This window comes from Sturnus vulgaris, chromosome 5 (assembly GCF_052056855.1).
Source record: "Sturnus vulgaris isolate bStuVul1 chromosome 5, bStuVul1.hap1, whole genome shotgun sequence".
NCBI classification, from domain to species: Eukaryota; Metazoa; Chordata; class Aves; order Passeriformes; family Sturnidae; genus Sturnus; species Sturnus vulgaris.
The window spans coordinates 62,247,610-62,264,658 of record NC_142247.1 but is presented as its reverse complement, the minus strand read 5'-3'; the positions used below and the strand labels follow the sequence as shown (position 1 = coordinate 62,264,658).

General features: G+C 38.7%; 1 protein-coding gene across 2 annotated transcripts in view; it reads right to left on the bottom strand.

The window, feature by feature from the left end:
- RELN (reelin) overlaps positions 1 to 17,049 on the bottom strand; it is a 274,669-nt gene that overhangs the window by 182,249 nt on the left and 75,371 nt on the right. For both annotated transcript variants that reach the window (XM_088165846.1, XM_014869033.2), the window contains exon 3: positions 14,947 to 15,082. In XM_088165846.1, coding sequence (XP_088021972.1) covers positions 14,947 to 15,082 — 136 coding nt within the window. The remainder of the gene's footprint in view (positions 1 to 14,946; positions 15,083 to 17,049) is intronic.

Genomic DNA, 17,049 nt, shown 5'->3' with positions numbered 1-17,049 from the left:
TTAAAAAAAAAATGTTCCAAAGAAACACATCAGCAGAAACATATATTGCCAACATCAGACACAGGCAAAGCATCAGGATACCAGTCTGTAGAGACCAGGGTCAACTGTAAAATTCATCAAAATAAAGATCTAAAGTATAAATGCAGACTTTCTATAAGGACAATGACAGCCCAAGCCATGACTGGTTTTCTAGCTACCAGCTCAGCTATATTTCCTAATTCTCAAAAAACCCTGAAATTAAGTACTGCCAGCAGTAGAAGTTACACTTCTCATGTTTTGCCTTAGTAATAACTAAGCAACTAGTAATAACTAGTAATAACAGCCATAACTCTGTAGCTGAAGACAGCTATTCTTAATTTGAAATTATTTTGCTAGAATTACTGCTGATTTAACTTTGCCCATGCAGCCTCTCTGGATCCATGACTCCACATCCATGCAGCAGGCAGTCAGCTTTCTGGGGGTGCATTGTCTGGGTGTGCTGCCCAGCCCTGGCTGGAAGTGCTCTGGTCTTTGGCAAGTGCTCACTGACAGTGAATCTGCAGGAATGCACAGACATGAAAGGTATTATTACATTGCTATTTGTTATGCTAATTTTTTTAAGGGCCTGTCGGCATTTCATTATAAACCATATTTTCAAGGAGCTCATAAATCAACCATGAAATGTATTCTGTGCTCACACTTTCACAGACTGAATATGACCCAAAGACTTGATTTTGCCAATTTAAAGAAAAAAAAAGAAAGAAAGAAAGAAAGAAAGAAAGAAAGAAAGAAAGAAAGAAAGAAAGAAAGAAAGAAAGAAAGAGGGTTTATTAAAATTCTATATATTAATTTTTCAAACTTAACTTGAAAAGTTAAATATACTATTAAAGCACTGCTCAACAGAGCACTGCAAAGCTTCCAGCACTTGCAAACACTGAGCTTCACTTATTCTGTAATTTTGTTACTGTCTGACAGCCTAATTAAACTCATGAAAACTTAATAAACTTGGCTAATATTTTTTGGCTGAGGTTTGTATCCCTCCCTTTCTCTCTGTCACTGGCTGTTCAGTGCTCCTGAACCTTCCACTTTCACACAAAAGGCTCCACACAGCTGAGGGCCCCAAGATGTGCTACAGCCTTTGGGGATCCCAGGCATGCAGAGCTCCAGGATGGGCTCTCAGGTCAATGAACTGCTCTGTCCTGGCTTTGGCACTCCCTGGTAGCTCCAGCTGGGAATTCACATTGCGAGTCACGTTCTGCAACAGAAAATCCCTGCTGCCAAAAGAGACAAAATCCCAGCCTTGAAATCCAGCATGACTACCTGAGAGATAGATTGGCAACAAGAGCAGTGAGTTGCAGATTAATTACCATTACCAAATTAAACTACTGCAACTAAACTGCCTTTACTGACCACTGTAGCAGCCATCCAGTAGTCATCTATATCACATTGCACAACATCAGTCAGCCTCAGAAGTCCTTGCTTATTATTTTTTAAATTTATTTTTTATTTCTTCTCCGAGTCCACAGGGCTGGTAGCCAGAAGTATTCCAGAGCTCTGAATGGAGTCACAACCAGCAAACCTAGCTACTAGTTAGATCCTTGGTGGGTTACAAATGAACAACAGAAATATCCTTACAAATACAAGTAAACATTCCTGACATATCCTAAACACTAGCAAGAGTGAGATCTATTTTATTTTTATTTTGTTCAGCAAACACATACTAAAAATTTTCAACTGCAGATTGTCCTCCTGTGAGATGCTTTGTTTTTGTATCACAGCAAAGCATTAAAAGATCAATCCTTAAAAGCTTAACAACAGAAAAGGCCGAGTGCAATCTACATACACTGAAACTAATTACTTTTATGACAATCTACTTATCCATCACATCAGTCTGGCAACCTAATACATGAATTCCCAGAGTCTTAGTGTCTACAGGTTGTGCCATATGGCAATGCAAAGTTAGATTTAGATGTGATTTCAGGATCACAACGGTTATGTCTTTAAAGGCACAAACAAGTGTACTAATACATGAGGAATTAAATAATTTTTAGAAATTTAACATTAAATAATTTGCACTTTTCTGAAGTGTGGCTCATGGAGACCACAGGGCTCTGCCAAGATTATGAAATTTTTCAGTATTGATGGGTATGTTGCTGCCAAAGGAGCTAAGAACGAACCTCATAAAAAGGAGAAAACACTTGACATTGATGTTCATGGATATTGGGGAGGGGTTGAAAAAAACACAAAAAGAAAATTAACTGTTATGTTAGAGAAAATGCCAACAAGGAGAAATATTTGTGAAATATTACTCATCAATCAGCACGGACAATGGCTCACAGTGATAAACTAGTGGTTTCTAGTCAAGGGACACCTCAGGTGGCTTTGAAAGAGAAAGGAGGATTGAAACACCATGTCCTCCCCTTCCCATGCAATCCAAGATGCAGATCTCTTCTGCTGGAAGAGTCAGGAGCCACCACAGTGCAGTTGTTGCCTCCAGTCCAGATGGGCAGAGACCTCCCAGCAGTTCCAGTCACAGCCAGGTGAAGCAGGACAGAGATGTGAGCTACAGACATCAGCTGACCGTGCAAGAAGCAACTCAGACACAGGGTTGTCTTTTCCAGCCCTTCCCCTGCCTGACTCCGAGACTCTTGATGCTGAGAACAATCAGAAAAAAAAAGTTCCCTAAGAAGCTAAAAGCTCCACAGAATAAAAAACCCAGGGCTCAAAGCCACTGGGAGACACCATTCTTAAGAAATGACATTTCATCACGTTAAGTAACAGCAGAGCTCCGGCCTTTTGGAATGTTTTTTGAAACAAAAAAGACAACAACTTGCACATAAATAATTAGAATGATGACCTGGCTGCCCATACTATTTAAAACACAAAGTTCAGGCTAAGAACACTGGTGAGCCACAAAACAGTGCCAGCTCCAAGAGCAAAGGAACCGTAGCTCCAAAGCTGGACACTTCACCCGAAGGAAAGGTCAGCTCTCCCTGGCAAGCAGGGAAATATCTGAACAGATTTCATGGCTTCTGGCAAGGTAAAGTGTCACAGCTGAAATGTCTGCCCTTGCAGAAATCACAGTTGAAATTTTACATGACTTTCAGCATGATTCAAGTGCCTTAGGGGGATCTGGTGGTATGTAGGGCACATGAGCCTGGGAGAGCAGCAGAGGAAGCCCAGCTCTAGATGCACATGGGTGCCTCTCTGGAGGTTTCCAGGCATAGGGGTTCAGGCACACGTAGTTTTCACAGTGATGAAGGGTCTCTCCCAAAATCTCAGAAGGGACACCAGTAACTGACCAGCCATGCTCCCACATGTCCATGTGTTCTGAATCCAGGACCAAGAAAAGTGGCCTCAGTCACTTCACTAAGCCATGGATATTTATGACTCTTTTCTCCATCTTGTCAGTAATAAACCAAGAGGCAAAGCATTGAGCCTGGAAACAGCTGATATTGACTCAGTTCCCAGCTTGGTGCAAGGATCTCCCCTCACAGAACAGGGCTTTTCCTATTTACCTACGAGCTAAAACCTTACATTAAACCCCAGAACCTCAGAGCTTCTTACAGCCAGAGAAGGAGGCAGAAAAAAACCCCAACAACAACAACGAAAACCTAGAAGACAGAAAAGGGATCTAATATTTAATCCTTAATCCTTCCATGGGGCCAGAGGCCATGTGTCTCTGTGTCCTACCATGCTGTACACAGCAGAGAGCTGAGCCCCCTCTCCTCCTAACCCAGAAGGGCTCCAGGCAAAGCCACTTACAGTATTCCAGCTTTCTCCATCCACTTCCTAAAGCTTACATTGTGAGACTTCATGAGCATACCCACAGCCCAGACAGAACAGGTGCCACCACTTCCAAACCCAAATTCCACCCTGCAGATGCAGGTCAGGCACCTCTGAGCCAGTCACCAGCACATCATGCTGTGACTGGGTTTATAAAGTCATCCTATAATAGCAGCAGAGACCAAGTTTGGAGCAAGTATTCCCCAGGCACCTGAAATGCTGAACATGAAGGAGGGACACATGTGATGACCAAGACCTGAAAACCTGCTCCTGGAGCTGGATGCTACAGTGATAGCTAATCGTTTTCATTTGCTATGCTGTGAAATCTCCATAGTACCTTCCCCCAGACCAGGGAAATACTGACCATTTAACATTCTTTTCAAACTTGGTTGTGCTTCACTGAAGACATACAGTTACTATAAAATTAGCAGACTGAAAAATCCCTAATATTAGTTGATATTATTGATGAAGGATGAGCATTGCTTTCACTCTAACATTTTATGAGAATAAACCTTTCTAATAATTGTACAAAATCAAAGAAGAAGTCATGGCCCTCTGTTTTAAATATACTTCAAATAGTGTTTGGTGTATTGGGTTTGCTGTTGTTTTGTTTTTAAAGTTCAGTATCTTCTAGAGATGTCATTTTCCCTTTTAATTTTGGCAATTTTCCAAATTCTAAGGAAGTTTCCCAGTACTTCACATGCTGTCACAGCATCTTCAAGCCATCTTTACAGCTCTTCCATCGTATTTTGTGTAAAGAAAAACTTTTAGCTCATCATTGCAGCAGCTGCTAATGAAGATTTCTAGGCTTTCTTCTAATTGATGAAGAGAGAATGACAAATATTTTAAGTATCCATTAAACTGTGCTAAATGAATGGTGATTTACCCAGAATTTCTATAGCAGCATACAGCACATCCACTTTAATATCAAGCGAGTTAATTGTGATCAATGATACTACAGCAGAAGGCAAATGAATTCTTAATGACAAGAAACTTCGCATGTAACAAAAATAGAAGCTAACAAGAAACCTCTTTGCTGCATTTTCCACATTACATCATTAGTAACTACTGTACTGAAAAAATTAAAAGGAAAATGTGAACATTTTAAAGACTTCTATAGATCAATCAATTTTACAAAACAAAGTAAGATAAGGGGAAAAATGGTAAGCATTTTTATCTTTTTTACATATATGTATTTTGGAAATGTATTTTAACAGGTATTAGATTAACTAAAAGTTGTCATCACAGAATAGGGTTATTTTTTAGCCACTGAATACAAGACTGGGGTCTCTATGGGTGTCCTTGTCTCACTTTTACAACCTCTTTTGTTTGACTTGTAGGTTTTAATGTGCATCATGACACCTCTCATCCAGCAGTAAGAAATTCTCTGGGGAACACTTGCAGAAAATAGGACATTGAGTCCATAATTAAAGTAATCTCTTCCCAGGCAGATGCTTCAGTTGGCTCTGTTATCACATATTACAAAAGGCATCTTGAGGCCTATAAAATGTGTGGCAAATGGCTTTGGAGATGAGAAACAGCAATTTTTCATCTAATTTTGATCCATAGACATGTAAGTACTATATTGCCATTTTTTGGTATGAAGCCAAATAACTATTGTGGTTGTTGAAATAAGCTTGGCAGTAACCAAAATTAAAGAGTACTCCAGCTTTTATCATCAGTGAGGAAAGCCTTTTTCCAGCCATCTTTGCACTTAGCAAATAAGCATGCCATCTCAAATATGCGAGTTAATGCCTACATCTGGATTTAGAAGAAAGGCTTTATGCAGCTTAACTCACCGTACATATTCTCTATTTGTGTGTTAAAACCATCGTTCAAATTATGGCCCTGACATCTTCACTGCTTTGCCAAACTGTCTGTGATACTGATTGGGAGTGTTTCTACTGTTCATTTTTTGTACTTTAGGATGTTTAGGACATTGCTCTTTGAATGTGTAAGTAGGTTCTTCAAAGTCATTTGCTCATATCTGTTATAATTCTTTGCATAAACACTAATGGTGATAGGAGCCAGCTGAATTTGTGGAGCTTGTTTTTAGTTCCTGACTGCAGCAATGTGTTCAATGTGGGCAAAATTTGACCTCAGACTACTGATGTACTGAAAATAAAGACACAGAATTACTTTCTTCCATTATTCATTTCTTCAAAATTGTTATTTTAAACTCTTTCCTATTTGGGTGGGAAATCACAGAGATTGCTGAAGAGCTTCTTATTCTTTAAGACTTTAAAAATGCATTTTTCACAGAAAATAGCTCAAGTGAATGTACATTACTACTAGAGCTAAACAGCTTATGTTGATCTAAGAGGGATATTTGGAGGGTTATAAGAGAAGATATATTTGTTACATTTCTAGTAAGAACTAAAAAGATTCAAACCAGTCGAAAACAATAAGGAAAACAATGCCATCAACCTTAAAACATAATGTTACAGTGCCATTGTACCTCTAAAATATGTAATGAAAACAGTCATTAATCACCAACAAGAGCCACAAAACAGTATGTGAAATACTTCAATAATATGCTTTTAAATAAAAATGTATTTTTTGAATTGGTGTAGCATCTTCAAGTCTTCCTCTAGGTGATAACTCTGCTGTACAACAGAGTTCATTCTGTCAGATAATTTGAGGCCATGGTCATTCTGAATACTCAAAATCAAGTCTTCCCAGCAGTAGGGTAGCAAAAGCTGATCAAATGTTTTTGTTGTCTTCAAGTTTAGGCATTCTTTCTTTTTGGTTTTTAAACTTTTGCTAGAACTCACCGTGAGGAGACCATCGTTATACAGACAAAGAGAGAATTTCTTCCTTGCTGAATATTACTGTTCTACATAATATTTTGTACATCACTCTATTAAAGTTCCTCCAAACAAACAAGGTGAGAAAAAAACTGAGAATAAGGTCAGAACATCTTTATATGTCCTTGCCTGTGTACACAAACAAAGTAAAATTTAAAAAATAATAATGTGAAGGCATGAATTTTAAAAAAAATCTGGAAAGTGTTTCCTGTTTGATGACAGCATGAATACACCTGATTGCTCTGCTGCACCAAGGGCAGTGCTCAGCACCCTGCAAGATCAAATTCTTCACCAAGTCATTTAGCAATAGTCCCTTACAAGAAGTCAAGGACTTCCCAAAGACAAGACAGTGCACTTGGCTCCAGCTCATTCATGCACTGGACATATAATCTGCTTGAGAAATGGCATTGAAATGATCAGGCTCTATCAGGAGACCCCCCCAGGAGACATTCCAGAGCCACCAGGGCCTTCCATGCAGACATGGTATTTAGTTATACAGGCTCATCTGCAGTACTGATATTTATTTGCCCAAAACATCTTTTACAATTGTCCTCTGCCCTTGCCTGCAGTCGTGTTTTATGCACTATGTGTCTACCTGCAGACAATGGTTCCATATATGTTTAGTGGTCACTTTTTCTATAGCTAATATTTATAAAAGAACTCCCCAAAACTGGTTTGTGGCTATTTCATTCAGCATATTTCTTCTAGGATGTAATTTTCAAAGGTTTGTTATTGATCAATTATTACTAGGCAAAAGACATTTCATTCAACTGCTCTGATACAGAGGAAAACCTGTTAGTGGAAACAAAGTGTTGGGAGTGTGTGTAATATCTTCTGTATTCCAGTCATGTTTTCAAAATTAAGTCATTTTGAGAAAAGAGGAAGATAAAGCAATGCTTTGAATGAAACAAAGGTTTATGCTGCTGATGAACTTAAATACATACTGAAAAATCAGTCTGAGGTTAAATTTCGGATTTTATTGAATTTTATCAAAATTCAAGAGAGAATTTTAAACACAATTACTGATAACTGATTCACAGATTGTGAATTGAGGGTCTCATGCACAAAAATAATGAATGTTGTGCAGAAAAAGAAGAAAGTAATATCTCTGCTTCTAGAATTGCTAAATGAACATTTGGAAGAAGGGAAGTAATTCTCACCATGGCCATTTTATTATTTAGATAATACCAGTAGAAAATTACTAAATTTAATTTTATTTCATGCAGGAGGTGCCAGAGTCCTATATGAGGCCACAACACAATCTTAATAGAGAAGCCAAAGGCTATACTGAACTTCTTTCTCCTATTATATATTACAAGCACATGATATAATACATTTGCATCACACAAAGAAAAGAAACCATCCCAATATTTTATAGCATTGCAGTTTCTACTCTGGCACTACACAGTCCTCTCATTAAAGTGGGATTTTAGTAGGAATATCAGTCATCTGAGCGAATATTATACAACAGATTTGACTTACAAGGAAAAAGGAGAAAAATTGCAAGATTTTATGAACTTTATACAGTTGCCATTTTTATTCATACCCTTCAGCAGATTTCAACAGTTGAGCAGCCCACTCATTGGAAATTCTTGACACAGACAAAGTTACTGACTGTTAAGGGTGGTGGGGATGAAAAATTCATTTTCATGACTTGGTACAGGAGGCTTTAGGCAGCTGAGACTGTCTGGGTGGGATTCCAATTCACATTTTAAAAATCTTAAAATATGTGCCTATATAAAGGTCTACAGTCAAGCTATGTAGCTAGTGATTAATTTCGGTCAGTGGAGATCTAGATCTTAATTCTGCTGCCTAGAAATATTAAAATAATTTGAAATATGCTAAGGAAGCTAGTCGAGACCTTCTATTCCTGCGAGTACCTCTCCCTAGATGTAGAACTGAATGTCAGGCCTGGATGTTTATGGAACCAGATTGCACACCCATTAACCCTCAGGGGAATTACAGACACACAGCTCACATAAACACCTACCTGGAGATAGGCACATATCCCATATCCAGCTGAAACAACTGAAAACCCTGAGTGGACAATTAGGTGCAACCAGCTTTCATCCTCTCTCATGGTTTTCTTGCTTTGCGCTGAACACTTTTGAGTTTTTACCATCACAGTAGACTTTTTGTTACTATCTTCTGTTAAAAAAGCTTTTGAAAACACCCACAATTTCTCATTAGTCACCTCTGTCTGCTTTACACAAAGTAGACAAAACTAAGAGAAAACTAAGACAAGTTAAATCTAATTCTGCATAGTCAGATGAGTCTTTGCTGTTTGGGGTCATAGTTAGAGGAGCCACAATGATTCCATGCCCAGCGTTTGCATTTCACTGGAAATTAACAAACACAGAAGATGAAGGAGGTAATCTGGGCACCACATCAAAATGACAGGAGTGCCAAGATGGGAATCAAATATTGGCTCATGATTTTCAGAATATTACATATAATGTTGACTGACAGCACAACAATGCCTCTACCCAGGGAAGTGGAAAACCAAGCAAGGGAGTAATTTTTCTTCATAGTTCCACTAGACTGACACACCAGCAAGGAATAATTACTGATGAATTTTTTTCTCTACAAGGCGTAAATTATAAGCAATATGGAAAAATAAAAATGACTGCAACACTGGGCTAACATTGAAACTACTCTGACTGTAAGAAATGACTGCTTATAAAATCCCTGAGTCAGAGTCCACACCAATATCACAAAGAGTGCTATGAAATACCCTGCTTCACCCTTTTGTTGCAGTAAAGAGTAGGAAGAGAAATGCAGCACTTACTGAAGCTGGGAGCTTCTTTACAAAACCCAAAAGTCAAGGCTATCTGTATATTGAGGTTTCCATACACGTTATGGGACACTCCTCAACTGAATGCAGAGATTTCAAATCATGGCAGCAACTAGAATGCTGTGAACAACAGTGTATTTCAATGTACAATTCTGTGTCATCATAAGAATGTGAGGGAGAAAAATGCACATGACCATATAATTGAGAGTTGATTGTACATAAATGCAAGGGACTTAAGGGACCTCACTTCTGATAGATGCTGTTTTCTGTTTACTTTCATGTTATTATTTGTGTGTATTATCATTGTGCACAAACATAATTGTGTACTTAATCTTGAAGATTATCCCTTGTACTTCTTTCAAACAATTGAAAAACCCACAGTAAACAGTGCCTTAAATGGCAGTTTAGCTAAGTGGTTTACCAGGGGAATGTGGTTCCTTCAGACAATACAGACCTTTCCCACTCTGGCTAGAGGACTAACATAGTAAAGCATGTAATCTTCTTGGACGTTTATTCAGTATTTCCATAATTATTATCATAGGTTTTCTATAAATGCTTTAAATAGGCAACCAAGTGTGTCAATCACAGACTTTATATTCTGTAGTGTTTGTTCAGCGTGGTATTTTGAGTTCGTACATTAACACCATTGCCAGTTCCCAAAACAGGCTTAAACACATGGGCATGAAAAGACCAGCTCAGGAACAGGGCACTTCAAACTTCCCAGAAAGGGGTTGTATCTTAAATTACAACATATCAATTTGTAACTTGATTATGGGAAAAGAGGGATATTCTCAGTGAAAAACATATCTCCTTTCTTGAAAATTTCTTCCAACAGTTCAGCTGCTTGCCTCAGCATTCAGTCCCAGATTTCTTCCAGGAGTTGTGCTGAGAATCAATTTCTCCTGCCTCAACAGAGGTGATGTGCCAGTGCCCTTCCTCAGCCACCACTGCTCTCTTACTTCTGTCCTTATTCAGAGATAGCACCAGAGCTATTCCCATTCCTACTGAGCCATTTGCACCATAAGCTGTGCTAATTAAGTGTCACATAATATGTGATTGGGCCTTTTAGTACTTACTAGCTTATTAGACTCGGCCTACAGACTTAGGCAGATAGTTTTACAGAAGTCCAGTCTTCTGTGAAGAGAAGTTATAGTGAATATATTGACACAATCATAATTATTAAACACCTGTTCAGTGACTAACACAAATGGTTACACAAGAAAAATACATATTTTTCTAGGTACCTTCTACAGCCTACAATTCTATTTAACACAATAGCTGGAAATTCTGCAATAAACCCTGCTGGTGGTCAAAACACAATATGCTTTTGCTATTTAGGTCAGCTTTACCACTTCTGCAAACTAGTAGGTTAAGCCATCTATAAAACAACAGGCTTAACAACCTAAGATGCAGCCCAGCATGCCACCCTGCTTAACAGCCATTATTATTCCTGCTGTCAGGCTGAGCTTTAACTAGGTTAGTGTGAGCTTAGAGCAGAAATTACAAACCACAAAACCTAGCTGAAGGATTATGAAGATAATTTGCACACAATCAGAGAAATTACTTGTTAAGTGTAAAGGAAGACCTACTATTTTGTAGTGGTAAAGAGCATTTACAGATCCTGGCAATTTGTTTGGGAGGCCCTGTGCTCAATACCTGTTTAACACAGTCCTAAGTTATTGCTAAGAAAACTATTCTGTAATACATGATGCATTTTAGCTTTTATTTCCTCAACTCAGCTGGAGGTATCTATGGTGAAAACATGGATTACACTAAGATGTACTACAGGAACACCAGCAGCACTCAGTGTTTCTCTTAGACGTGTATTTCATTAAAAAGTACTTTTAATATTCATTTAGTAGCCATAATAAGGTACTTTGAGGGAAAAAATCCAATAGAGTGAAAATAAATTTGCACACAACTAGTGTAAAAAAATGCCTCAGTTTGCATAGAAACAGGCTGGCTCCAGCCACCTTCCCCCACGGAGCACAGGGCTCTACACCATCCCTTTTCCTGCTGAAACTGGGGAGAAGGCTTGCTGAGTGAAACACTGAGCTAAGGAAAGATGCAAAGCTCTATCAGGTAACATTACATTTAGATCCAGCAGTGGCACAGCACTGTGTGCAATGGAAATAACTGGACTACATCAAACTGCAGAGACTAGGAATATCCCAGTGGGGTTGGAAAGAAACTGAGTGCTGTGCTAGTAAGCTGGTTTGAATCCAAATTTGCTGTGCCCCTGCATCTCACATACACAGAAATCAGCCCATCTTCCTTGCAGAACTGTGCCCCACAGCATTCCTTCCTGCAGCACAGCAATACCTTGTGTGTCCCTCACAATAACCTAAGTGTGGCCAGGAGCCATCCTCCCTCACCATGACTGGGAAATGCAAGGTGGACTGGGAACTGGGACCTGGGAACTGACACATTTACACATTGCCAGAAATATTTCTGGCAGTTTATAAGTAAATCACATTGTAGCAGGGAGGATTGTTGCTGGGAATGTCCAAATTCACAGGTATAAATGCTCTGCTTGGCTACTGATTTTTATGAAACTTAGTATCTTAATATCTCAACCCCATTGCAATGTTTGGTTACCAATGGATACAAGAGCTAAAAGGAAGAATGGGCTGACAGCATCAATGCACAAATCTCATGTCTTAGGGCTTCTGTCGATTTCAGGATTGAGCTCTAGAAGAGCACAACAAAAAGCACAGATGAAGTGAAAGGGAATTTTGCCCATGATGTCTACATGCTTGTGACTTTGTGTCACATCCACAGAATTCCACTGCTTCAGTGGAAGCCAGAACAGGTCAATAGTGTGTGCAGTTAATAAAAGCTATCTGTGCATCTATAGCAAAAGCTATCTGTGAGAGATTTGCCTGGTGACCTTTGTCCAGTTCCTCCCGAGAATTGTCCAGGGAGAGGTATCAACACTCAAAAATTGCATGTCAAAGCTAATATTAATTAATAATCTTATTATCCATCCCCAGAGAGGTCAAAGACTAATGAGCTGATCTGAATCACAGACATATTGGCAACAAAGAGTATAGGAAACTCTTACCTAGACTGAAGTGTTGCCAGAGTCTATATGTGAATCTTACCTAATCTTATCCAATTTATCCTAAGTTAAACAAAAATTATTTAAATTTATATATTAAATGTAATCTATATTAAATTTAAACTTTATATTAAATTTAAAGTGTTTAAAATCCCTTGTTTATTATTTGCCATAAAGGCACAAAGGGAGACAAACACGATAGAGTCCTCTGGAGCTCTTGTATTCAGGGAACTGGGTAAGGGAGGCAGACTATCTCTGCACCACAAAAATAGCTTTGTTTATTTCAACTTGTGATTTAGTAAACAGGAGAAACACCAGCTGAGGCAAGAAAGTGTGGGCAGCTGAAGAAAAATTGAGGAGGAGGATTAGAGGTAAAACATATTTCTCCTCTTTACATTTCCTTCAACTGATGATCACGTTTGCCCAGTATTCCTGCAGACAAATGTGATCCTGGAGTAAACACCAACTTCAGAGAAGCAGAGCCTTCCCACTCTGGTCTGAATTTGTTTCATGGGGAAGCAAACTGATATAACTCTGCACCATTTTGCCCATCCTCAAAGACAAAACAGTACCACCCATGGAGCATCCTTATACCTCATGTGAGACATTCTGAAAAGCCACTGACACTGACTCAGGGACCCTGGGAGCAGCTGTGGTGCTGGGCTCCCACTGCAGGATCAGACCTCTCAGCCCTGCCAGGTGTAGGTTTATATTCATGCTCCAAATCACCAGGTGAACAATAAATTCAGATTTCTGCTATTCATGGCTAAGGACTTCACTAACACAGTACAAACACCACCTTTGTTCAAGGGGTGCTAATGCCAAAGAGGTGGATTATGATTTAAACAAACAGGAAATTGCAGGTTTGATTTTCAAAACTGTTCAATGTTGGTCTAACTCTGTTTCCACTCAAGCCAATGTTGAATTTTCCACGGATTTCAAGACAGACAAGCACTCATTGCCTTAGAAAGCATCTTTTTAATTTCACTTAAATGAAAATCAGCATTCATAGTAGTATTTGTATTTCTGCAGTTATTTGTCAGCTCTTCTTCAACAATGGCAAACACGAACAAAAGACCCAAAACAAAATACCATAGAAAAAGTCACCCACAGGAAAATGAATTACCTCAAAACTCACAATGGATGGTCACATTTTATAACAAATACATTCACTGTCACTGTGCAAGTTAGGACCAAAAATTCAACAATAATTGAATATCAAGAAAACCAAAAAATTCAAGAAAGAAAGGGAGTAAGCAAGAGTACACAGAGAAGATGTACAGGCAGCTCAAACAAATTTTAGCTGCTTCAACTTTATCAACAAAGGAAGCTATTTCTAGAAAGGAATTAAAAGTTATCTAAACCCCATATTTGACAGATCTCCTCAAGGTATATACAACTGTTGTATAAACTACAAGTGCACTCTCACAATTTAGTTACCAATCGTCAAAACTATTATTTCCCAATTTACTGTTAGATGTTTAGAAGAAAAAAGAGCTAGAAATAAAAATGTTTTGCCATTGTCATCACAGCTAATAAATAATGTATCCTGGCAGTATAGGCAAAAGAAGTGCATTATAAGGTAAGGGGAAATATCAAAGTCACAGATAAATCAATCTACAGGTACTGTGCTCACCATCAGCAACTTATGTTCTCAAAGTCAGTCACTCATTTTTATTTTTTACAACAGTCAAACAGCTTGATTATGTGGGGCACTTACCTGCTATGGATTGAAAGGGAAAGTTTGTTTTGACAACAGAACAATCACAGAAACACAGAAACATGTCTCTGAAATGTTGCAATTATTCACTTATTGAATTAGGGAGTCATCTGCCTCTTTTTTCTTTGAAAATGTCAAACTTGAAAGATTTTCTACTTTTGACTGCATTCTCAGTGTATTTTCTCTCTCAAATCTGGTCTATAAAATTCTGGGACAAATAATTAGAAACTACTTGAAGGTAAAAGATAGTAATATATATGCTAATAATTCAAGTTAAGCTATTTTGTTGGAACTTTATTTGGTACTAAATCGTCAAATGATAACTTATGTCTTTAAAACAACTTACCAAAAAACCCTCTTGGTCATTCTTGGTTCATCAGAAGTTCAGATTGTTTAAAATTAGGAACAGTAAATATTTGAGTATAGCTACTCTTGAATACTTGCATTTTATATTGATGCTTACAATATGAATAATATATTTGTGTGATGTTCCAACTCATATTAAATGCAATAGTTACAAGACTGTGTCAGTGCAAATGGGCTATATACTTAAAGGATCGATGATATGATTAATTACTAAGAAAAATCCATTTCTTTTAAATGCTAGACATGCTTTGAAAAGAAGAATTCCCAATATGCACTGAAACTCTTCATCCAGTAAGAATTCAATACTCTTCAAATTACAGTCTACACTTGGCAGTGTGCTCTGACTGACTCTTTAATGCAGACAGTGGGAGCAGGTTAGATCATTTCATTATCTCCAGGGTGATTATGTGCTCATGGCTTTGTGTATACGTACATGAAGTTGACACAGCCCGTCCCTGCAGGTGGAGCAATCCAAACAAAACTGAGGTTTGTGGTTGGGAGATGGCTCACATGGGATGCAACCACACTGCACATGAACTGGTTTCCAAACTGGTGGTCAGACATAATTCCTAGGAGAAAGACACAGAGGAAGGAAAGAGTAACACGTGTTAATGGCTCACTGCAAGGTGCTAACAGACCGAGAAATGCATCTGCCATGTGTTTCATCATGGCAACATGGAATGAAAAGACCCCAGGGGTATGCACCAAGAAATTAGAATTAATGCCAATGAAAATACTGGAGCTGGCCTTTGCCTGAGCCAAGGCTGACTTTGCATCTACTGCAAGGCTCCATGTGTTTTCTGCTATTAGTCTTCACAAGGCCAATACCAGAGGAATTATTTGCATTTTTGAAGGAGGAGCTGGATCACAGCTACTGTAAATCAGTTATTCCATCACCTCATTTACACCCATGACAGATCTAAAAGAAAATAACACCTGAAGCAAAAAACAGAAGTTCTAATTTAGTAAGAAAAACAAAACTCTTAGAGAAAGGTATTATCTCTTAGTAGACATCTATTTGGAAAAAAGATCTCTCTATTCATGAACTCTTCTGATCCGAAATAAAAGCAGTAACCTTCCACAGTACACATTCCTTTGATTTTTTAAAAATTTCTTTTTCGTATATGCCTCTAATACATGAATGAATGTAAATGTCACCTATTAATCCCTCCCTCTGGAATTCACTGCAGTTCATCATTAGACAAAAGAACTGTATTTTTAACATAAAACATGTCTGACAGCAATCTTTCTCCCCTCGGACCCCTTTTGTAGTTTCCTACAAAGCAGTGAAAACTTGGCTGTTTGTTTGACACCCTTTGGCTTAAAGGAAGGCAGTCTTACCAGAATGGATCACTACACCTTTACTCCTAGTACATGAAAGAGGAAATGATGAAACTATTCTTTTAAATGCAGTTATCAGAAGAGAATGCCTTGCTCCAAATTACTTCAAATATTGAACCTTCATTTCAGGAAACAGTGACATGGGCTGAAACATTGCCAATAGGATCAAAAGGAAAAGGCAACGGTAGCAGGCACCACTGTGCTCAAAAAGGTCACTGTCAGCTATTTGGTGATTGCATCTCAAAGTATATAGTGACTGGTATTTCCCAAATTTGCTTGTTGCATTTCAAACAACAACAGAGAAATAAATCCCATCTCTGACTCTCAGATTCCTTTATTACTGGGTTTTTGGTAATTCTCCTGTAATGTGAATGCAGCAATTTCTCGTAAGCCCCCACAGATTCAGAGGTGGAAGAGTTTGCAAGTGAGAGGTTTACATCAAGGAGGGGGATAAATCCTTTCCTAATGCAAACACACTGCTTCACCTGTGTGCCCAGGGACTGGGTGCCAGCAGCACTTGGCATGGAGTGGGGGCTGTCTCACAAGCACACCACGTTTTATAGACAAAAAGCAATGTCTGAAATCCCCATCAGGTACTGGTGAGGATGACAGACTATAGCTCAAGGTTATGGATGTTATTTATCCTCAGGGCTATGAAATTCTAAACCAGCTTCAATTTTTTGGGGGGAGAAACGAGCCACAGCGAATTTAAGTGATCCATCCCAGGAGTGACAGGAGGCAGCAGGTGATGGTAGTGATGCCTGTATCTTTTACAAACAACCACAACCTCCTCATTCAGAGTTTTCCAGTTAGTTCCCCACTGAGAATCTACATGAGATTTTCTGTCATTCACACAGCCACAGCTCAAATCCCCAAATGATGCTGAAGCTCATCATGTCAGGATAGTCACAGAGAAGGCTCAAGCTGCCCTGAATGGAGGCTCTTTTCTGGAGATCAATAGTAGGGAAATCCAGAGAGATGGTATTTTCTGACTCTTCTTTATTGCAAGAGACTAGATACAGATGAGGTTTGGCCACTTGCCATGCTGTATTGCTATATTTACCTTTCTTGGCTAATTGAGAGGGGTGGCAGTAGGGAAGGATTTCTTAAGGAATCCCACTTGACTGGTGCCCAGGCTCACTGCCCTGCTCTCACTGCTGAAGTCCTGCAGCTCTGCTGGGACAGGTCCAAAAAT